This window comes from Lissotriton helveticus, chromosome 5_1 (assembly GCF_964261635.1).
Source record: "Lissotriton helveticus chromosome 5_1, aLisHel1.1, whole genome shotgun sequence".
NCBI lineage: Eukaryota > Metazoa > Chordata > Amphibia > Caudata > Salamandridae > Lissotriton > Lissotriton helveticus.
Window position 1 is genome coordinate 1,348,810,084 of NC_136065.1, and position 24,195 is coordinate 1,348,834,278.

The window sequence follows — 24,195 nt, forward strand, 5'->3', positions numbered from 1 at the left end:
TTCTGGGCTGATCGCTCGTTCCCTTGGGGTGCTCACCGTCTTGCAGCACGCTGTCAGCAGTTCCGTTCTTCTCTCGCTTCCGAGTCTGCCTTCTCCCTTTTTCGGCCGTGTGTAGACGCCGGTAGTTGTACACGCCGTATGCCGCCTTCGGTAGCGTCTCAGAGGACGTCTCCACTGTCCCGGTTTCTGATGTGGGCAGTTTCGCGCTCCAAGCAGGGCGCCGGGGAGTGTTTCTTCAGGCAAGCCGGCCCGGTCCCACTTCCGCCGGGGCCGGAGGATCACTTGAGGTCGGTGCTGTCTTTCTGGTCACAGGCCTCAGTGCGCCAGAGCGCAGTTGGGCGGGCTCCGGTCCTCGGTTTCCGCCAAAAGTTAGTCTGGCGATGCCGCTCCGAACCCGGACCCGATCACTGCCGCTTCGGGTGGGTAATGTAGCGGATTAATGCGTCGGATTTAAAGATTAGGCCGCAGTGCCCTCAGGAGCTCTCACGCTATGCTGCCGCCATGTTTGGTTGCTAGCCACGCCTAAATTTGTACATTTAGTAGAATACAATTAAATGTTAGATCATAGTAGAAATTTCATAACAGGATGTTGCCTCTGACGGCTAGTATGGCAGGGGATAGTAAGAAAGGTGCAATTAAACCACTTTCATCTCTCTGAAGGTGATAACAAAAGCAAACTGAGGTAGGCACTATGTCAAACAGATGTGGCATTATTTTACTGTAGAATGGAGTCAACAAGTGTCCCTTGCCTGAAGTCACAAACCAGGGATGGTAGGAAGTCGTAGTACAGACAATTCTGTGTGTACTTATGCCGGTGTCTGCACCTGGCAGATAAAGCATATACAGAGAGGAAGATGAGCTGCTATTCCACGGTGATGTGCACACCGAAGCCACAGAAAACGATAGAGTAGGAAAATTGACCTTTTCCATCCAGAAACCTTGATGGACATCGCATCAATGAAGGTCTATTTTGTGACAAAGATTAGCTTGGAGAACAGAGCACTTCTAAGGACTGTACCATTTTTAGTTAGAATCAAGTGAGGTATTTTATTGACTGACAGGTTTTATTGCGAGTGAGGCAGCTTCTTGACAATTGCAGGTAACTTTTTCGTAGTGCGCGATTGGTGTTTAGTAAAGTATTGCTTGTAGAATGACATTAGTAAGTGTATACATTAAGCCCTGCTGTATGTGTTTTTGAGAATATCTGGGTACAATATGGCAGTGCAGGACTTCACAGTAAGTCGAACACTTTGCTGGCAGACCCTGCCTAACTTGAGGGTTATTCTGTCAGACTTCTGTGTCATCAAGATTGACAGTAAGTGAAGTTGAGAGAGTGAACGACTTATTGTGTCTGCATGACAAAGTATTAAATTCTTCTGAGGAGAATAACAGGAGTACTAATCAGATTTATTGTAAGGTAATGCCTCTTTTTGCATTAAACCCCAAAGTTTTGGACTGATACTACTGATTTTCTTTTCCGTTAGAGTGCACTTCGGCCTTCTAACCAAACCTTGGTGCTAGTGCGCACACACATTACAATATGTATGGTGAATTGTCTACCCCCAACTGGCATAGGGTGTCTTACTGATAAGTACCTGGTATATGGTACCAAGGGTGACCAGGGCATGCAAGACAGAGTACCTCCCCCAGGGCTGCAGCACGAATGGTGCCACCTTGTGTGTGACATAGTACAAACTGGCTCTCTACCTTCCACTGCAGCCTGGAAGAGCAGTTTTAAAACTGCTAGTTCAACTTTGCCATCTAAAGCAATGGCAAATTCACCACTTCCCTTAATATACATGTCTCCCGTAAGGAAGGCCTATGAAGCACTAAGGTAGGGTGTTGTGTATCGATTTAGATTCCGTATGAATTTCCATATTCATGCCCTTATATAGGTACAATTCACATTGCCCTTATTTAGGCATAGAAACCCAGCCCTTACTTAGGCATAGTCCATGCTACCCAAAAACAGGCATGGCTACTTACATCCTTTCATCTACGTCACTACAAGTTCTTGGAAAACCAGACTCTTAAGCCTTTAGGACTTCCCCTTGCTTGGATATTGATTTAGAACTCATTTAGTATGCAATAGAGATCGCAGCACAGAACGCCGCCAGATACCGAACTATAGCATAGCCAGCCCAGTACAGACACCATTGTTAGACAGCATTTGACTATCTACATGCAGTCTTCCTTAATGGACGAATGCGGTCCCACAAACACTGAATATAGGTTCCTTTGTATGTGCCTTCAGCGCTCGGCTGACACTTGAACTGTTATAAAAGATTTGTGAGTCTTTATTGGCACATACGCCATAGGCAAACTACATTCTTACCAGGGCCCTGCGTTTAGCTCTAGAGCATGGGTACTCACAAACTTTCTCTCGGGGGCCAAGTTTACAGTGTGGTTTGTGTCCGAGGGCCGCACCAATCGGGGCAGAGTCAGTGGGGAGGGGGCGGGGCTAGAGCAACAAAAAAAAAACTGACCATGAGGTTGATCACTGGTCCCGGCAGAGGACGCCTTCGTCCACTGAGCCACCAGACCTGGCATACACACATCTGTCTGTCTCTCTCTCTCTCTCTCTCGGTCTGTCTCCCTCACTCTGTCTCCCTCACTCCGTCTCCCTTTCCCTCCCTCACTCTGTCTCTCTTTCCCTCCCTCACTCGGTCTCCCTTTCCCTCCCTCACTCGGTCTCCCTTTCCCTCCCTCACTCGGTCTCCCTTTCCCTCCCTCACTCAGTCTCCCTTTCCCTCCCTGCCTCTCCCTCCCTTACTCTCCCTTCCTCCCCTCCGTCTCCCTTTCCCTCCCTCTTCCTCCCTCACTCTCCCGGTCTCCCTTTCCCTCCCTCACTCTCCCTACCTCTCCCTCTCCCTTCCTTACCCTCCCTCTCCGTCCCCCTCTACCTCCCTCCCCGTCTCCCTCCCTCTATCTATGTCTCCCTCACACTCCATCTGTCTACCTTTCCCTCCCTCACTCTCCATCTGTCTCCCTCTCCCACTCTCCCTTTCCCTCCCTCTTCCCGTCTCCCTTTCCCAATCTCACTCTCCTTCTGTCTCCCTTTCCCTCCCTCACTCTCCCTCAGTCTCCCTTTCCCTCCCTCACTCACTCTCCCTGTGACTCCCTCTCCCTCCCTTCCCTCACTCTCCCTTTCCCTCCCCCGGTCTCCCTTTCCCTCCATCACTCTCCCTCCCTAGCCCTCCCTCCCTTTCTCCCCCTTTCCCTCCCTCCCCCTCTGTCTCCCTGTCCCACCCTCACTCTCCCTCCCTCCCTTTCCCTCCCTCCATCCCTCTCCCTTCCTCCCTTTCCCTCCCTCCCTCCCTCTACCTCGGTCTCCCTCCCTCCCACTCCCTTTCCCTCCCTCCCTCTTGTTCCCTCTCCCTCTTCTTCCCTTTCCCTCCTTCCCGCTCCTTCTGTCTCCCTTTCCCTCCCTAACTCTGTCTCGGTCTCCCTCTTCCCCTGCCTCCCCTCTCCCTTCCTATCCCTCCATCCCTTTCCCTCTGTCATCTTACCCTGACTGTGTATCAGCCGGGGCTGAGACAGCTTCTGGGCACACACACATCCACACCCGAGCACTTCACTGGTCTTTAAAAGCCCATTGGTATGTTAATGAGGCTTTGTTGTATTTCACCTCTTAGCCCCCTGCACGGTCCCCACAGATCAGCAGAGTCTCTGAGTCGCGCTGCTGCAACTGGCAGTGTTTGAAGACACTCTTTAAAAAAAAAAAAAAAAATGAAAACACTGGTACAATGTCTGCAAGGTCAGCGGGCCGCCAAGGCAGGCTTGCCAGGCCTCTGGCAGCCCGCGGGCCGTACTATGAGTACCTATGCTCTAGAGCTTACAAAGAAGCCATGGCCAGTTTGGGCATTGGATTGCGGTACTCTTCTCCATTCCATCTAGAGAGAAATTCTGTTGTGGAAAGAAAAAAACGGGACATAAAGCATTCTATAACAGCTAGGGTATTAGGTTCCGGTGACAGGTGGGTCAAACATCTCATTGGGTTTCAACGTGTTCTTAACAACTTGCCAAGACGTTCTCTAGGAGGCATCACTCCATATGAGGTCCTATTTGGGACAAGAATGTGGATTCCGGACCTTGATTGTCATACAGCAGTGGTGGATATTAAAAAATTTGATATCAAATGAACTAAGAACGAAACAAAGCAACGTGTTCCCGAAGCCAACCACCACTGGGGAAAAACCAACTGTCCCAGCAAGGCCTGTCTTGATCTCAAAGCTTGGTGTTCTAGTCAGAGAAAAGATCGCGGACAAGAAGGAATTTGGGCCTTCTTGCAGGCAACCAGTACCTCTTCTAGCAATCCACGGATCAAGAATAGTTTTACTGCCGCCACTTGCTGTTAAAAAGAACAGGTTTGTGTCCATCAACCTGATCAAACCACACTATGTGGCCGATACTATGCAGTAGGCCAAGTGGACTCTGACAATGTAGCAGACACACTCCTCTAGCTACAATCCAAGAGGTTCAAACTGAGAGACTCATCACCATTGAAGAATCTGCAGTGAGAAAAGAAGGACTAAGCAACAAAGCTATGGAACTCATTCCTCTTGAGACCCAAATAACAGTTCATCCTGAAGCACCTGTTTACAACGAAGTAACAAGTGATCAAGTGGTTCCAGCGTTTTCAACAAATCCGGATGCAATTCCAACCACTGACAGAACTGCCTCTGGCTATGTCATTAACTTTGATGCGTTTTCTGAGGATCCCAGTAAGCCTGAAATGATGCCAGCAAAAAGAACTTTCAAAGAACAAGCAACTGACTTTTTTCATCACCTGGAAAAAACTTATCTGGTTTCACCACGGACTGAAATATGGATGGTGTTGAGAATATTTTTTTTCAACTTTCGTTAGCTCTGGTAATAACTCTGGGTATGCTGATAAATGGAAGATATGTAAAAATGGACACAGCAGGTACACAAGTGAACTTACTTTTCCAGCCACACAAGTCATCTCATCGTGAACAAAGAGACTTGTCAGCAGTGAACATCACAGCCGAAACTATACCCGATGGTATAGCTCGGGACAAAACAGAATGACATTTTTGGCCCGTCTGAGCTGTTGATTCCACATTTATTCAGGATTTCATTTAGTGACTTTGTTACCTCTAGTACCTTTATTGATGATTGGGACTGTTGATAATATGATGTCTGATCTAAAGGTATCTGCAGTATTCACAAATCATGAATATTTAGAAGGTTCATTAGAGATTTAACAAATGTATTGTTATAACCATTATGGTCATTTCTTGCACAAATCTACAATGCCTAGAAATGTATATATGTATAACCAATGGAAACATTGTCCTACACCTCCAAGGGGTAGCTCAAAAAAGTTTGCGAATCAGTTTCCATATTTTTCAGGGTTCAATGTATCCAATGCAGAAACATTTTACTTTAGAAATGTGAACAAAACAGGAATGAAAATTAGGTTAACCAATACAAAACAGATTTATTCTGCAGCATTTTTTTACCCAACTGTCTAGACAGAGATTTGACTTTTGGAAAGACAACATTGAGACAAAAACTGTCTGGGGTTCAAAAGACTGGCAAGTACAGGGGGTAGAAGCTTTGTTTAGGACCTGTTTCTTCCCTGGGCAAATTATGTTTTTGAATTACACTGTCCAACAAACGTCTTGAGTTGGGTTAGCCAAGATCAAAAATATGAACACACCAACCATACCAATAGCTGAAAGTAATAGCTCATCACGGGGAGGGGCGGAGGTGTGTGTGTGTGTGTGTGGGAGGGGGGGGTCGACGTACATAATATTTTGCATGACAACAGATCAGATCCATATTGGAACAAATGGTTCTTCTGGTCCATAGACACAAATACATTTCAAGATCGATTCCTGAACAAAACTCAAGGTTTCAAAGTTAATAGGGCAGACCCAAGATATGTTCAAAGACAGCATCCTGGGGTAATAACAACATACAGTGTAGGGAAGCTATGCCTTGATTGGCAACAAAAAGCTACACTACAGGATGTAAACCAACACTTATCTTTACTTAAAGATGGCGCAGACCTTAGGGAATTCTTGCTAGGACAAGAAAACCGTCTCGAAAACGTTTCATATATGCTGGTAAATATGCTGCACATAACGAAATATGGAAGATTACGCAAGCAGAGTCTGCAGAACGAATACGAGAAATTGATTGTATTAATTTAGAGAAATCTCTCTCTGTAGTAGACAAAGGGTTAACGACTCTGTCGTCCAGGAGATATTCATTCGACAGCATTGGGTCTTCTGATATAGACATCATGGAACAAGACTTGGTCATGTTGCAACATGGTCAGTCTCAGTTATGTTCTATCATGCTATTAGGCTGGACGCTACAAAATTTGCATGCAGGATATGTGCCTTGGCGTTTAATAAATACTACGTCACTGTTTTCAGAATTCAATCTCACTAATAAACAGATCAAACTGGCACAAAGGGGAGCAGACTATACAGTGCTGAGCATTGAAACACTGGAAAGATGACCATTTACAGTGGCAGAAAAAACGGCTACTGAATGGATTTTACACTGAACAATCACTCTGCCAGTTACAATTTTCCATTTTCAGTATTGCCTAAAATGCATATCAGCAGGCAAATATGAAAGGTTGGGTAAAGAATAAATCAAGACATCCTGGGATTTACCATACACACACACAGATGGAGTGGGGGACGTGAAATGTTTCTTAGCGGTTCAAACTGTGAAAACGCACTAAGCGGTTCTCTCCTTTGCCAGGGTATTAATTGACACGGGGCCTGCGATGGTTCTTTTAACAACTTATCTCGTCACCTGCAAGGTTCACCAGCTGCAGTGATTGAGCCAATTTTTGGACAACTTTCAAATGGAAGTTACCTCATGTTGAACGATCACAGCTGCTGTGGCATGTTGCCAGGTATTCCATACCTAGTAACTGTGTCATCCAGGGTCACTTGCTATATGCAAGTATTGTTTCCACAAACCAAGACAGTCAGGGAGTCACCTCGATGGCCTTCACTGAACATCTCTTCTATACGAATTGATATTCTAAGCAGAATGAAAGCCATTCTTTTGCAAAAAACTATGTCACTGACATCGGCCAAAGAAACCTATGATCTACAAGTCGCAAGGACTTCTGCCGAGATACATGCCCTTTTGAATACAAACTGCTCTATACATTTCTCAGAAATGTTAGGTCGCATCTTAAACATGTCTGATACGAGCGGTATTTTAAATCTATTTAAGAACGTATGTTTAGGACTGTAAGCACCTTTTCAAGCAATCCTCGCAATAATTCCAAACTTCGTGCACTCTGTGTTTGGCGGACTGCCCCTCCTTTTGGGACTCGTTGCAGAAATACTATTTTTGCTCCTACTGCTACGATATGGCAAGCCAAATCACCAACGCCACTCCAAGTACCATAGAGAGAGCTCTATTGGAGATGAAGTGTCGTGAGTGTATCGTTCAAATTCTGGGTTTACCTCATCTACGAGAATTAAATACTACATGGTTTCTGTCATTCAGACCAATCTGGCAAGATTGCATCTTTCCTGTTCTACGCTGCCTGCTTTGCGGTGAAGAATGCATGCTAGACATCTGTCTAACACTCCCATCAGTCATGCCTACGAATATCGATACTCTGCTGGGCCCAGTAACAGCCCATGCTTTGTGTTGTCCCCAGCGGCTACCAATTCGGATGACAGCATTCATTGAGATCTCACAGACGCAAAATGCGGATGATGGGGTACGAGAGGAAATAACAGGCGCGCAGGTAACATCCCGTATGAACATTGCTGATACGACCAATGCTGAAGGCGATGCTTCACATCTATGCGCAGTTAATCTTCTAAACAAGGTAATCCAACTTTTGCCTACAATGACGACTTTTTGTCTACAGACATAGAAGATTTCATGTTTTCTTCAAGCCCTAACACTGACTTTTGATGTTGGCACACAGTGTTCTGAGAGACTTTGAACATGACCTTCATTTTTCAAAAGAAGGTACTAACATTGGAACTTTTTCCTACGATTATTTTTTCACTTTTTGGCACAAGTAATCTGCTTATAGTAAAACTATTCATAGAGAACAAGAATTATTTGAATACTTCCAGAGACAATATGTGACAGTGTCCATAAACAAACAATTTTATGTAATCCGACATGAAATGGTTTTGGCCTGTATTTACAAGCTATTTCATAAATGTATATTTTCATGATTCATTCAATTTGCATTTCAAATGTCAACATATGCTCAGAATGAAACATTGCTTTAATGTGTACAGCACCAATGCATTTTCATGTGTAAATATATTTTAGATATGTTCAACAAGTTTAGTATTTAGTAACATCGTACATAAGAAAGAGGAGTGGGTTTTGTGTAACGATTTAGATTCTGTATGAATTTCCCGATTCATGCCCTTATATAGGGTCAATTCGCATTGCCCTTATTTAGGCATACGAAATCAGCCCTTATTTAGGCATAGTCCATGCTACCCAAATACAGGCATGGCTACTTACATCTGTTCATCTAAGTCAATACATGTTCTTGGAAAACCAGACGCTTAAGCCTTTAGGACTTCCCCTTGCTTGGATATTGATTTCTCCAAGAACTCATTTATTATGCACGAACATCTATTCCTTAGGGGTTCATTCATGACGTTCTTATGCCCGACTTTTACGTCAATACTGGCATTCCTAAACGCCTTAAAGGCAGAAATATACCTTCACTTGCTATGGCAAGGCACGGTTCGGCTACCTACTTGCATGACGAGGCTTGCCACAGCAAGTCCCAAAGGAAGTCAACTCCCCAACTGATGCACTGACCAGACACCATCATCCTCCTCGCCGAGAATCCAGCTCCAGTGTTTCTGACTCCCCTTGAGGGGTGTTAGAGATCGAGTCCTGGGAAAGAGATGCCAACTGCTCTCATTCTAAGGTATGGAGCGGATTAGAACCTAGATAAACCTTTGGCAATTCTTGGCACAGCTAAACTATAGCTAAACAGCACCTACTTCTTCCCTCGTACTAGACTTAGGTTAGGTACACTGGGGTAGGGTTATTTTAGAAGCACCCGTTGAGTATTTTAGCCTGTGTTATTTATGTATGTATTTTTATATATGTCATAGCTACAGACCATGCTATTACTGTATTATTTTATATTAATGTTAACGCTGTACGCATTATACTTCGCATTCTGACTTACTACGATTGTAGCAGTTCATATCTCTTGCATGAGAGATAAGACTGTACAATAAACCCTTTTTATTGAATGCCCGGTCTATTTCTATGCAACTCTGTAGAAACGAATCATGCACGACTGACTGAGTGAAACTGTAATCTATTATTTCCACAACTCTGAAGATATTGTTCCGACTAAGGGAAACAAAGTTGTCATGTTTATGCGGTTGTCAGAAACTAATCCCTTCTTGTTCATTCGAGAAAGTTTCTAGTGACCTCTAAGTTAGCTGGACACAAAAGTATTTAATTTTGATATACTCGATAGAGACATACTGACCTCAGTCCTATGTCAAAACTATAGCGTATATTATTCCAATGCGCAGAGCCTATTAGGGATATAGGAACTACACTACAAGGGAGCTGTATATTAAGTAAGATATATACTCTTATTATGTCCCAACATCAAAACTTCCAAATTGTCATTTTTGCTGTGGAAATGTTAGAAGCCCCATTGGCTAACACAGATTTACCGCCAGACCTCTAGGTTAGTTGACTTCTGAATGGGACTACTGTGAAAAGGGTACTCAAAATATCAAACTAATCCTGGCATTAAACCAGGCTTGACACTCAATTCAAATTTAATGTCACTTGTAAGAAAAGGCAACTTTTAAAAAGTTGCCCCTCTGTTGCACAGCTTGTCCGGTGGCCTTGCACAGTTGCTGGCCACCAGACAGCCTCCTGGGTAGTTGTATGAACGACTCCCAGGCTCGGGAAAATAGCCTGCAACAGAGGGAGGTGGTACGCCCCCCTTGCAGGAAGCCACAAAGGTTGTTGACCCAAAAGGCAAGCTTCAAAAGGTAAAGCCGCCTTTGGTGGGCAAATCGTGATTTTGCCCACCAAAGGTGGCTTTTTTCCGGTAGACAGGCTGGCGGTGAGAACACAGAGGGAGACCAGTACCAAAAACTGCTTTTTCTATGGAACTGTAGACCAAGGGCCACAACACTCCTAGAGTGGGCTACCAAGCTCCTAACATCCGAGGAAGGGTTCCGATAACTTGAGAGTGGGCAGAATAGTGCACTCTAGGATAGGTACATGCCACACAAGTTGTTACAGGGTGAGAAGGATCCTGGTAACCCATTGGCAAGCAACTGCATCATCACCACAGGTCACTTGCTGGGCATTAATATGGGACCCTGAATCTCAGATCACAATGGAACTGGAGAAAGGACCAAAGAAGGACTGCCCTGCTGACCCCAGGACCTGGCAAAGTGAGTCTGCACTGACTGCTGGACTGTATCTGCTGCACCTTGGGCTAGCAAAGGGAGGGCTGTGCCAGTGGCTCCTGGCTTGAGGAAAAGTCGTTCCTGGGCCCCAGACTAAAGCAGTGACTCCAAGGGTCAGTCAGATGACTCCCTGGAACCAGCATCAGAGCCATCAAAGCTGAAGAAGCCACACCGGCAAGTCAATTGCCACATTCTTCGAACTGCCGCAGGCTCACCAAGAGACCGATCCATGATGGTCCAAAATTGCACCAGAGTCTACTGGACCTGGGAGTATGGTCCAAGTTCAGATTGGTGGCCAAAGACAGACCCCAGCCTTCAGCAAAGGATATCACTGAACCCGCTGAGTATGGAGCTTGGTAGCCCAGCCCCAGTTGACCTGCTACTGGCTTAAAGAGGACGGTGTGGGACACAGACTCCTGTGGCCAAAGTCGCCCCACCTTACCCATGGATCGAGGAATAACCGCAAGGACATAACAAGGTTAATTCAAGTAACCCTATTTAAATCCAACATCAAATGTACTCTCCCCACAGTAAGATAGTTGTGCTACCTTAAACTAGCACCTAAAAAAAATACACAAGTATTCCTAGTTTGCATCAATTTCTCAGACTGCAGGGTCGTCCCTAAACCCGTTCTTTACTGTGCCAGATCTATGGAACATACTTGCGATCTACAGTGATATTTTTCTAAACAGTTGTATATATGACCGATGTTCTAAGACAAACCTATGGGAGAGGAGATGAAAATATTGCACAGTGAAAAACCAACAACATTAGCCACAGATTAATTATTTCTTCTTCTCACAAGCAACCATAGGGCTGCATTTCGGTGAAAAGGGGTGTATGGCTTTGTCAATCACCAAATAAACAGAGCAGAAACAATCGGAAATGGGGATTACTTTAATATGAAGGTTTTGCAGCAATTTACAGAGCATTATAAATATATACACTTCATTTAGGCTATGATGCGGATAGACTTGTGTCCTTACGCATGGGCTAGGCGTCTGACGTGCAGAGGATATCTATACTTTGGGGGCTTCGTCCGGGCCTTTTGTGCTAAACTTCTCCATCAGTTTCTTCCAAATGCCCTTCTTGTCATCTTCCATCTGATCCAAGCTGTCTGTGACAGAGAAAGAAATCCAGGTCATAGTTTCAGTTATTAACTGCCCCACTACCTCTCTCACTGAAGTCCGGAAAACTCACACACCAGGTCTGCGTAAACTTAGTTGGCATAATTCTTGCTCACCCAATCATCAAAGCTTTGAAAAAAAAAAAAAATTACCTAAATTTAAAACAGGATTATAATGGTTAGGTCTCAGGGTCTTAATTGGAATTCCAGGTGACAGTTTAGTCTCAGGGATGCTTTTTTTAGGGTTTCCATGATTAAGTCCTCCAGCTATTACTGTGGTCTTAGCCAGGGCAACATAAATGTGAACGATTCAATGGCAAGGCCAGGAGAGCCACCCAAGGGTGGTGCCTGATTGCCCATGCTATGGAATTTAAAGGGTGTGGCAAAACATGGGGTGAAATTATTTGCATGGGCCCTGCTTCTGCATCAACTCTCCACTGCAATTCCAACACGTCCATTGAAAAATAAAGTAGCAGATTCAATGCATTGAAAATAAATTTGAGGTATAATCCAGGCAAAATCTCTTTCAATGTCTTGAGAACTTCACTGATTTTTAATAAATTTAATTCTGATGGAAGGAATTGGAAAATATGAGTTGATCAGTTAATATTTATGAATTATATATATTGTTACCTTTTAAAATATATTAAATTGTCACTTAGGCAAGTGGAGACACTCTTTGTCCTGATGCTTAGTCCGGAACAGTTGATACGAATTTAGAAAATAAAGCGTTTAGAGGTCACTTTTTAATCCAGTGTATAAACAATCATCATGTGCTTTTACACTGGGTTAATAAGTGACCTCTAAACGCTTTGTTTTCTAAATTGTGACTTCTAAACGCTTTGTTTTCTAAACTAAATTAGATTTTATTTGAATCTACTATGTTGCGCTAATTTATAGCTTTTCACGTTCTTAAGTACACTGGAGTTTTACCGTTTACCTCAACTAAGACTACATTTTACATACTTTACATTGAAAAGAGTGAAAGACGTAATCTGTAGCTTTTCACTTTAAAACAATAAAACTTGTTAATGTTATTTCTGAATTAGTCCAGCAAAAGAATGAGCTGTCTGTTAGAAGCAATGTATTAACTGGCCCTTTAATGAACTAGCAGTGTTAGATTCCATGGTGATGTCACCTCCCTCCTCAACTCGTAATCACAAGTAGAGAAAGAAGCAATAGCTCTAGCAGTGGAGTGACATTGCCGATCACAGGGTAAAGACAACATCCAATGTTCCCTACAGAAAAAGCAAGCATTGCTAAGGAAGAACCTGATACAAATCATCAAGATGAGAGCATGAAAGCAGAAAGAGTAGGTCCCTTTTCCTCTCCATAGAGATATCCCTCTTCCAGGTGCTCCAACCTCTTGAAAGCCACAGCGAGAGAGACACACAAATATTTGCCTGCTTCTTTTTGGATCACTCTTAGTTCTCTAGGAAGACTTATCAAAACACTGCAAAGCACTGTTACCCGTTGCTAGCACCATTCGGCACTCCTCTGCTGTCACGCCGGTAAAGCTTGTGTCCTTCAGACGGGGATACTAAAAGAGAGAGGGGAAATTTGTTGAGCTTTATGGAAACTCCACCCTAAGCAGCCTAAAGCAAGCCCTGGTCTGAGCAAAACTCTGGTTCAGCAATCCTTAAAAACAATCTGTATTTATCAGCAAAACAAAACTGACACAAAAAGGATAGCAGATTTTGCTTGAAACTGAACTCTTGCCTCAAGTCACACTGTAGGTCTAAATATTGAATCCAGTATTACATTCCACTAACCAAGCATTCAAGCCACTGCTGTTGTCCAAAAAAAAAAAAAAAAAAAAAAGGACTAATCTACGGCAGCAGGAGGGCACGTGTAAGAACACTCTTTAGCACCATTTCCATTGAAACTATGCCTAACCAATAGTGGGACTTCGCAAACAGTAGGAGTCAATAGAAGCATAATACAATTTGTTCCAGTACTGGTTCAACCCCAGATCATTCTTTTGCCTCCTGCCAGTGGAATCTGTCTGAAGAAAGTGAAGCCATGAAAGAAATTGTGGAGGTAGGGGTAAAAAGGTCCCAATCCCTTACTGGCCAGCATATGAGCGTAGATGTTCTTTTCTGGTTCTTGCCCTTGACAGGGGGAAGACCCCTAACCCCCTAATGTAAGCAAGGTTCAACAGGTTTGTCTGGGCAAGATTTTATTGATCTGTTCTGGAAAAAATTCCAATCACGCAATGGTTTTTGTGTAGGGCGTTTATAATGATTTTTCTTTCTGACACTCTGTTTCAAAGAGTTAGTGAACTCTTTGAAACAGAGTGTCAGAAAAATCCTTATAAACACCCTACAAAAAAACCAGTGCGTGATTGGAATTTTTTCCAGAACAGATGAATCAAATCTTGCCCAGACAAACCTGTTGAACCATGAAAGAAACTGTGTCCTGTTGCTCTAGTGGTAGTCTTGTACTGCTAAACCTGGCTGTGGAGCTGTCATATGGTGCTAGAAATCTATGAGAGTTCTGGGAGGCGATACAAGATTGATTATATCAAGTTGGGAAGAAGGAACTCGGGTAGTTGCACAGGGCAAAAGAAGGGGGTGAATCCTTTCTACTCACCCAAGACTTTACTTGCCAGCATTCTTTCCCCATGTGCTCCAGGCACCTGCCATAGTTGTGTAACAGGCTCGCTCTACATGCATAAGGTGTATGGTAGACTAAAAAAAAAGAGATGTGTTTTTCCACACAGTACACATGGTGTACAGAGGCTGTCAATTTCTAATGTTGTGTAGTAGCAAAACTATTGTAGCATAATGACCTTTCATTGTATATTATTTTACGATCCAGGGTAATGGGTCATTATTTTTTGGCAGCAACGTTTTGGGAAATTATTCAGTTGCCACAGCGAGGGACACATTTTGGTAATGCTTGAAGAGCTATTACTTTATGCCATCGGATACCATTTCATTAAATTTAAGCTTGTCTGTCGTTATGAAGTAAGCGAACCATATGAAAATCAGTCTAACCAGTCCAGGATTTCATTTAGGAAAACAGTCTCACTGCATATTAACGGTACTTCTATGGATGTTAAATCGCCTTCAAATTTCATGCAAAGCAAAAAGTAAGCCACGAATAAGGTCCTCAAAGTAGCAGGCTGTTTAAAACTGCATTGGCATACAAGAAACCCCAAAGGTGCTTCTGCCTCATTGGGCTTCGTCAGGGGTGTAGCTGGAGTACGTAGGTGTAGCGCATAGACTCGTCCAATTAAAAAGACAAGAACATCTCTGGTAATATTGTCCTTTCACAGTACACTGGGTCTTTGATTTTGCAGGGTATATTTGAGCATACGTCTTCAAGCCCAATACAACGGGGCATACATCTTTTAAATACATTAACGTCAGTGAGGCATAGGAGTTGCTACTGCAACTTATCCTCTGGTGCCACTAGTCTGAAAGGTTGCTAAACCATGGCACTGAAAATGAACAGGGTTCGAAAACCCCTGTTTGTTCTCTGCAAATTCCATGTTGCTCTTCCTACAGACCCCCGGAAGCAAAGATGGGGCAGCTGATGGGATATGAGTGGGACAACGGTAAACGTATTTTAGGAGTCGCAACTCAGACTCCTGGCTTGCCCCTTGCAGCCTCTAGCACTTGTTTTGTGGCCCCTGACCTCAGAGGTGGCAAAAATCAGTGCTTGGAATACAGCAGCAGCTTGTCCTTCTGGACCACGGTTGGAGCTCCTTCTCCTTGTTTTCTGTCAATTTTAATTACACTGATAGTGAATAATGGAATATTCTATTCACTATTAATGTAATAAAAATGGAGTATAATTAGCTGGAATATGACCTTCCCTGACAGCTGTTGTAAGTAAAAAAAATAATTTGTAATGTACATTGTGTGCATGCTTGTGAGAGACCAAGTGTTTATGTGAGTGTGTATTTGTCAAAGGGCGAGTGAGGTTTCTTCTGCTACCGCTGGCATTTTGGTAAATTGACATCCACGGGGACAACAATTCAACTCTGTTAGGTCATTGCATGCTTAAGGGTGCGTTGAATCACTTCCACCACCCCTACAATTTTGGTGATTCAAACGTTCAACCTAGCTTCGTAGATGCAGTAATAAACCAAATCACTATCCGCACTGCTGCATAAGAACACTGCATAAACCCTCATTCTACTCACTATATCGGCCAACTCAAAAATGCCGCCAGCTCTGTATGTCCTTATATATTTTTTTAATATATTACATTAAAAAAAAAAAATGTAATTGACAGATTGTCAAATAACATTGCAAACCAACAAACCTTAACAAAGCTGATCGGTGTCTGCGATATCGGTCACGTTTAGCCTGGTTTTCAAACTCACCCCTCATATACTACGAGTTGCATACGTTACACCATTCCAACATATTTCCTCTCCATGATATCTCCAGTACGAGGGCCGGTTCCCTCCAGTGTCTGGCCATTTAGCAGAGTGGGGGTTGGGGGGGTCTGGTGATCCCCTGGGGTACAGGTCTAGTTCTTATGCCTCTCTCCTCCTCAGTGCCCCACCTCCCCTATACTTTCTCAAATTTGTGGGGGGAAGTCAATTCCCTCGCACGCCATTTTCTCTCTCATTCGACACATTATATGCCCTTTTCCCAGTCTCAGAGTTCCGGCATATCGCGCTGCCCCATTTCCTATCAATTTCCCTTCTTGCTAGCAGGAAACTTTGATTGATGCTCTTGTAGGATGTGTCTTCCAACTACGGACATATTCCCAGATCCTTATAATTATTGCATGTTTGTAATCCTTAACGGAAATAGGCTTTTAAACATATTTCTCCCACTCACTTGTAGCACAATCCGTTTCAAGTAATAATTGCACTAAATGTTGCCATGTTTTTGTCAACCTACCTTACTGAGACACTAGTGCTGAAGTGAGGCATCTTTTACATTCCCACGTGACTTGGACACTTCTCAAACATGGTGGTTGAATTCAGAGCCATCCATGGTAAACATTAAAAGTATCTTGTGGATATTAGAAAACGGGGAGTCTGTTATAAGGTAAAAATGTCTTCACAAAAACGCCAAAGTCCTTTTGTCTGCACTGTGCCATTAGTTATCACTGCATTTTGCGTTTAACTGCACAAGCCAAAAAACACGCAACACAATTTTCAAACAACAAATAAGCAATCAATCATCACCTTTTCCCTGTAGAAATTGCTGTTGATGCGGGCCAAGCTCTCGTACATCAAGTCACAGGTCTCAGGATTGGCGATCTGTACAAAGAGAGGATAGATGAAGACACGTGTCATTTATTGGCGAACACTACTGCCCATGCATACTCAGTATTACAAACAGCGCTGAGGGAAGAACCAGTTGCATTCTAGTTACCGCACCCATTCTTGTCCTGGGACTGATTTCTTGTGATGTGTCCCATCTCTATTCTGACGTCAGCAAAATAAAGGCCGACTGAAAATGCCCCCCCTTCACGGACAGGTTGTGTTGCGGCTGGAGGCAGATGGCCAAGCTCAAGCAGAGTGTGGATAGTTATTCTCATACTGCACCCACTCAGCTTCCCATCAGGGGAAAAACAAAGATAAGCCCAGCAAGCTACTTCATAAACTGCAAGACATAAGCATAAGATCTGAAAGAGTAAACTATATTTAAGATGTGCAAGTCTAAGCATTCAATGTAGGAGTGTGACAGGTGTGATTAAAAGCCTTGGGATGTGGCTTGATAGTGCTCTCAGTTTTGATTTCCAGGCTACCAATCTCTCAGCTACTTTTTACGGCTTAAGGAGGATGTTGTGTAAGATCCGGGTCTGGTGGCTCAGTGGACTAATGCGTTCACTGCAGGGGCCTGTGTTCGACCTCATGGTCACAGGTTCGATTCCCGGCAGGTCCACTCAACCTTTCATCCATCTGAGGTCGATAAAATGAGTACCATTGAGTTGGGTAACAACAAACATCTGTTATTCAGCGCCAAGATGCCCGTAGTGGTGAACGTGCGCTTTACAGATACACGTTATCTTTCTCCTTCTTCTTTTTCGGAGAGAAGGATTATGGTCCAGGCGCTTATTCTCTCTCACCTAGACTATGGTAATGCCCTCTATCTGGGATCGCCCCATTTTACCATACACAAGCTCCAAGTGATTCAGAATTGTGCGGCCGCCTGCTTCTACAGATCCCCCGCAGGCAATCTACCAAACCTGCATTGAGGAGCCTTCATTTGCTCCCTATCGGGGCAAGAATACAATTCAAGGCCATGTGCCTGGCGCACAAGGCTTTTTACCCATTCTGGCCATTACCCATTCCTTCATCATCCCGTACCATCCGTCACGGAACCTAAACTCTAGCTCCTCCTTTCTTGTGGTCTCCACCAAAATACGGACGTTAAGATTGGGGCGGACGCTCTTTTTCTTTCAATGCCTCTAAGCTAGTGGTCTTCAAACTTTTTAATTCCGCGCCCCCCTAGTGTAGAAAAATAATTCGCCGGGCCCCCCCTCAAAAATGTTCACAATTATTCTATTTAACTTTCAATGTTTAAATATGTCTAGATTTGTTTAAACAATGCAGCTAGGTTCTGTCACGGTTTTAGAAATGCAAAAAAATACATGATTTCCAAACATACTACTCCGGCGAGGCAGGCCTTACTAATGTGCAAAGGATCCACAGTGTGGTTATTCAAAATGGTAGTGTGGGTCTTGGAGAAAATTTGAAGTCCCTTCCCTTTTGACACCTTCTCCCAGGCAAGATTTAAATGACAAAGGATGTTAATGATGGTCCATTACAGACGTGCATACTGCTGCTCATTTTTTTAGGCTGAAAACAGAGCATAATGTTTCTTCTGGCCAGAGCCTTGCGTCCCCCCTGGGATCACTTGAGGCTCCCCTAGGGGGGCCCGCCCCCCAGTTTGAAGACCTCTGCTCTAAGCTCTGGAACACTCTTCCATTAAGTCTCCGGAAGGAGCCAAATTTATTGGCGTTCCGGAAACTTCTGAAAACTTGCCTTTTTAAGGGAGCTCTCTAAGTTTTCTGCCGGTATCCATTTGCGGCAGTCCACAGCGTTGGAGGCCCCAGGGTAGCCATGCACTATATAAATACAAATTCATTCATTCATTCATGTCGGTTGGCTGTTACACACGAAACAATACAAACTGAATATGTAGGTCACTTAATAACAAGGGATTATTACTACCCAAAGCAAAACATCTCTGTCATCATTGGTAAAAACAAAAAAAAAAAAAAGCAAAGAACTAGTCAAAAACCTGCAACAGTTCAAACATATTTATAGTTGCAGGTGTCAACTCACTCAGCAATTTCGCCAGAATTACAACTTGTGAACTGCAGGATACATGAGGACTCGCAACAAGCATTAACCATTAGCCTGTTTTACATGCACACAAATCGGTCATCTGCATGTTAATCCCAACGCCGTGTAGCAGACCCGTTAACCCTCAAATATATTTTATGATGATTCAAACCTCTGACTAGAGCTTACACACCATTCTCAAGGGGGCGGGGTGCAACTGCATTAACCACCTGAGCTATCCTACCAATATTTTACCCTGAAACTTGGATGTACATCTATTTCTCTTGAAGTTGCCTTAACCATAAGACTATCTTAAAATGCAACATATATTCAAAACTAAGTACGATAGCTTTGCAAGCACATTTTTACTTGCCACGTTCATTGGGACAAATGGGCTGCTGCCATCAAATCAGCTTCTAGTGGGGCGTGGCTTGGCTTGGCGCGCAATGGTGACGGACGTGGAGGGGTAGAGCTCCGTTCTGGGCTCCCCTTCCCGAGGCCGTTTCTCCGCCAATAATATCCTGATTGGGACACAGCGGTGGGCTAAACCGGGGGAAGCCCCCACCGACTCCTGGACCGAGTTTGCAGCGCCTCCCCGGCCGGGAGCCGCACCGGCAGAGGTTGCGTCCCCTGCAGACGCACTGGGTGGACCCTGCTCCGGGATGACTAGCTAAGCGAGGCCGGGGCTTTGGCTGGCGCGGAAGGCCTGATGTCACATCCATCCCAGCAACAGCGGGTCGGAAATAACCAAGTGGCCACTTCACGCTTGCTATCTCGCCCCTACTGCACTGCCTCCGCTTAGCCTCGCAAATTGCTGCGGGACGGGTGGTGCGGAGAGGCACCCGCACGCGCTGGAGGAACCGAAGGGAGAGGCTGCGCTCGGCGGATTGAGCATCGACCAGCCGGTGAACAGCGGAGGGCTACCTTGGGCCCCGACCTCCGTGGGGCTGAGGGAACACAATCCGGCTTCCTCGGAACACCAATTGGAGCGGCGCCAGTGGGTGGAGAGACTCCGGCCACCCCCGAACTGAATACTCGGGTGGCCGACCCTGGAGGCGGTGGGGAACTGAAGTGAGACACGAGCGGTGCCTCGGCCCTGCCGGCCGCCATTTACATAGACATCCTCCAAGGGTAAGGAGACTGAACACGTGGGCGGTGGGCGCCGGGCGCAGGGGAGACAATTGCAGACAACCGACCCCTACCGCAGTGGCGCTGCAGCATGGAGTTCTCCCCCGCGCTCCCCCGCCCTGCTAACAGTGGACACACGCTGAAATCACGGTGAGCCCACCTGGTTGCCTCCTCCGATGGCTGGGTGAGACAAGCCTGCATCTGCGGACACATACTTGTGGGGACCTACACAGGCTTCTCTGAATGCGGTTCATTAGCGTGCTGCGGTGCTGCCCCGCGACGCTGCCCCGCTGGGTGCGGGCCCCCCTCGTTTAAACCGCCGATCCCCACCCACCCACTGTGACAAGATCACTGATAAAGCTGCCTGCAGGACGAGAACTGAGTAACTGAGGTACAGGTAGCGAGCTTTGGATACTGCCGCCACCGCGCTCTGCCTCTGGACACGGCTTGGTGTCCCTCACAAAGATTGATGATCTGGCGCCTTTGCGGCTCATACGCATCCATTGCGGCGCTAGACCCTCTGCCTAATCAAATCGCCATAGACTGCGCCTTCTTGCCACGTCTTGCTCATGTCTGGGGGAGTGAGGACACGCACGGGCACGGGTGGCACATTGCTTAAAGGGAAACAAGCCAAGTCACCACCTAAGATGAATTCGGACGCCGTAACGTCGAAATTAGACAACGTTCTTGCCGTAATGGAACGCCTGGAAACGTCTCTCCAACAGACTCGTACCTCCTTGGAGGCCAAGATTGACAATGTGGCGATTGACCCGACACATCTGAGAGCTGATCATAAGAAGCTACAGGATCGCACTACGACGCTGGAGGGCTCGATGACTGCACTTGAACCCGGAGTGAATGAGACCGAGAAGCTGTCTGCGATCTTCTGAATAGAGTGGAATTCCTGGAAGAGCGGGTGGAGGACGCGGAAGGGCGGGCGAGACGGAACAACATAAGACTCGTAGGTATACTGGAAAAGTGGGAGGGGACGGACCCCACTGGGCACGTGGAAGACTGGCTCAAAGACCTCCTACCGGAGGGTGTGTTATCGCCCCATTTCGTGGTGGAGAGAGCGCACCGTGTCCCTACCAGACCCCTCCCCCCGGGCTCCAACCCCAGACCGCTGATCCTCCATGTCCTCAACTACAGGGATCGGGACACTATCCTGCGTGAGTCCAGGAAACTTGGAGACATCCCGATTGACAATACCACAGTGATGTTCTTCCCTGACTACACCATTCAGGTGCAGAGACAAAGGCACTCCTTCCTGGCGGCGAAACGCAGGCTGAGACAATTGGGCCCTAAATACTCTCACCTCTTCCCGGCTAGACTACGCATGGTAGCACAGGACAAAACACTTCTTCACGGATCCCGAAGAGGTGGAAGCCTGGCTGGACGGCGGAGTGGAGGGGACGCCGAGGAAGACCAAAGGCACTGCCACGATGCCGCGCGCCAGAGGACAGAGACGACGCCGTCTGCACAAATCGCCAACGCCACAACACTCACAAGAAGCGGCGGCATTGCTCCCCCCCCCGGCGGACCAGATACTACAGGAGCAACGGGACGCACTGCGCAAAGTATCGGAGATCAGCAACTCCACGACACCCTCCTCCGCACCGCATACCAGGCCACGAGCTTTCCCCAGCGACGACGAGGCCATTTATGGATTGCCGGACTCTCAACGATCTGCCGATCTCCCAGACATCACACCACAAATGGCGGAGCGGTTGGCTTGAGGGGTGACCGCCGAGACATCCACACTCGAAGCCCTGCAGCGGCTGGCCTCAGTGACATGACCCGGACACACCTTTGTTTACTAGAAGTTTGTCGGGAATGGGTATGGGTGGGATCCCTTTGCTCGCCAGCTGCCGCCAACGACGAGACGCAGTGAGTACTCCCTTGCATCCATCCTACACATTTGGCTAGAAGTACTAGAACCCCTTTTCCTACTACTAGGACCACCCTCCTGGTGGAACTGTGAGAACACTGCTTGCTGATGACCTGTGCCTTCTGCGCCTCTCTTCCTGCAGAATGTGACTGTGAGTGGATATTTCTTCCTATTCGAATTGGTGGGTGGCAGTAGGGGACGCCCATCAGCTGTGGCTAGACTTCTACGGCCTAGGGTGGGCGGCGGAGCCCCCCATCCCCCCTATCCCTCTCTACCCTTCTTCATTGGGAACAACAATACCTTGTTGCCATTGCTACCGACCAATTACCACCCCCTAGACTTGTATAGCTTCTTAGCTCATTAGAGTGTTTGGACGGCGACATGTTACGGAGCCGACCTTTTGGAATTTGTTATTGTTTTGCATGGTTTGGACTGTATGCTTTTTATTCCAACCTTACCCTTGGGGAAGTGCCTGGGTTCATCTTACAAGTGACAATGCCTGTGTCTGATATGGGCGGAGGAGGGGCGCCTAGAGACCAGTGGAGATACGCGCCTAAGGGATGGAGGGTGAGCTGACTCCCACTCTAATGTTGATTATGGCTGATATCAAGATCTGTACATGGAATGTTAGGGGCATGCACACACCGTTGCGGCGCTATCAGATATACTCCTACTTGAAACGCCACAAATTTCATGTAGCCCTACTACAAGAGACGCACTTAAACAAGATAGAGGTACAAGCACTGCGCCGAAGATGGCGCGGACAGCTTTACGCCACTGAGTATTCCTCGTTTGCCCGTGGGGCGCTTCTGTGGGTTAGACCGGGCACCCCTTGGGTGACCATGGACACGCAGATAGACACTGAGGGCAGGTATGTGATGGTCAGAGGTAGACTCGATGGACATCCTGTAGTGCTGGCTTCACTGTACTCCCCAAACACCGAGCAGGGCAACTTCTTTGCCCGCCTCTCAATGGCGCTAGCGGACTGGCATGGGATCCCATGGGTCCTGGGGGGCGACTACAACTGTGTCCTAGATGTAGGCCTGGATAGGTCCTCCGCACCCCCAGCTAATGCCCAAGCACACGCTACTACGAAAACCCTTATTAACTGGGCCACACAATGGGACCTGCATGATGCATGGAGGACACGAAACCCTACGACACCGACGTACTCCTACTGGTCGGGTGCACATGCACTACATGTACGTTTAGACCGATACATGATCACCTCTGACCTCCTCCCTCTAGTCACAGACACGCATTATATGGGCCGCACACATTCGGATCACAACCCTCACACGCTGAATATTGCATGGGAACGTCCACCCCCCCCTATCCCCACTTCGCGCCTCCAACCGGACCTTCTCTTGGACGCGACTTTTCGCGATTCCCTACTCACACAAACAGCTCAGTACTTTGAGCTAAACGTTGGTACGGCATCCTCCCCCCAAATAGAGTGGGACGCCTTCAAGGTGGTAACACAGGGACATTGTTTGGGCACGCAGGGACACATACGACGGCAGTTAGCAGACGATCTGACGCGACTGGAGACTGAACTGCTATACCATGAACGGGAAGCAGTGGGAGGTGCAGATGATCGCCTGACGCCGACCAGAGCAGAACACGATCGCCTCTTGGAGCGCTTGCGAAACATTAATTTCGCGGCACACTCCGCTCGCACACATCACCAGGGAGACAGACCTGGCAGGTTGCTGACCTGGTTAATCGCGCGTGAATACCGCGCGACACCTGTTTCAGCAATACAGACAGAGGGGGCGGCTTACTCTACACGCAGCGCCATATACATGAGGCATTCATAAAACATTACTCGGAACTATATCGCTCCCGGCTGAGTCTCCCATTGCCTGCCATAACCGAATATCTCGCGCCCATACCCCTGCCCGTTTTAACGATTACGCAGCAAGATGACCTCGGAGCGCCACTGGATCCCGAGGAACTTCGCGATGCAATTTTCAACCTCTCGAATGGTAAATCACCGGGCCCTGATGGCTTGCCAGCCGAATTCTATAAGGCCAGCTCGGATATCCTCATTCCCCAACTGTTAAAAATGTACAATGCAGCCGCGGACGCCTTCTCGACTGGGTTCCTACCGTCCCCTGGCCCTTCTCAATACAGATTATAAAATACTCGCTTCCACGCTGGCCCGAAGACTGGCCCCCTTGGTGCCTACTTTAGTGCATCATGATCAAAACGGTTTTGTACCAACACGGCACACCTCCTATAACATCCGTCGCCTCTTCCGCATGTAAGAATACGCTACACTCCAATGGCCACGCGCTGGCTGCCTAGTACTGGACCTGGAGAAAGCGTTTGATCCGGT

General features: G+C 46.4%; 1 protein-coding gene across 1 annotated transcript in view; it reads right to left on the minus strand.

Moving 5' to 3' along the window:
• Positions 1-11,330: 11,330 nt before the first annotated feature.
• UQCC2 (ubiquinol-cytochrome c reductase complex assembly factor 2) overlaps positions 11,331-24,195 on the minus strand; it is a 64,683-nt gene continuing 51,818 nt past the window's right edge. Inside the window, exons 2-4 of the mRNA XM_078641252.1 lie at positions 16,730-16,804; positions 13,045-13,114; positions 11,331-11,565 (exon numbers count right to left, since the gene is read on the minus strand). Coding sequence (XP_078497378.1) covers positions 11,468-11,565; positions 13,045-13,114; positions 16,730-16,804 — 243 coding nt within the window. The 3' untranslated portion in view covers positions 11,331-11,467. The remainder of the gene's footprint in view (positions 11,566-13,044; positions 13,115-16,729; positions 16,805-24,195) is intronic.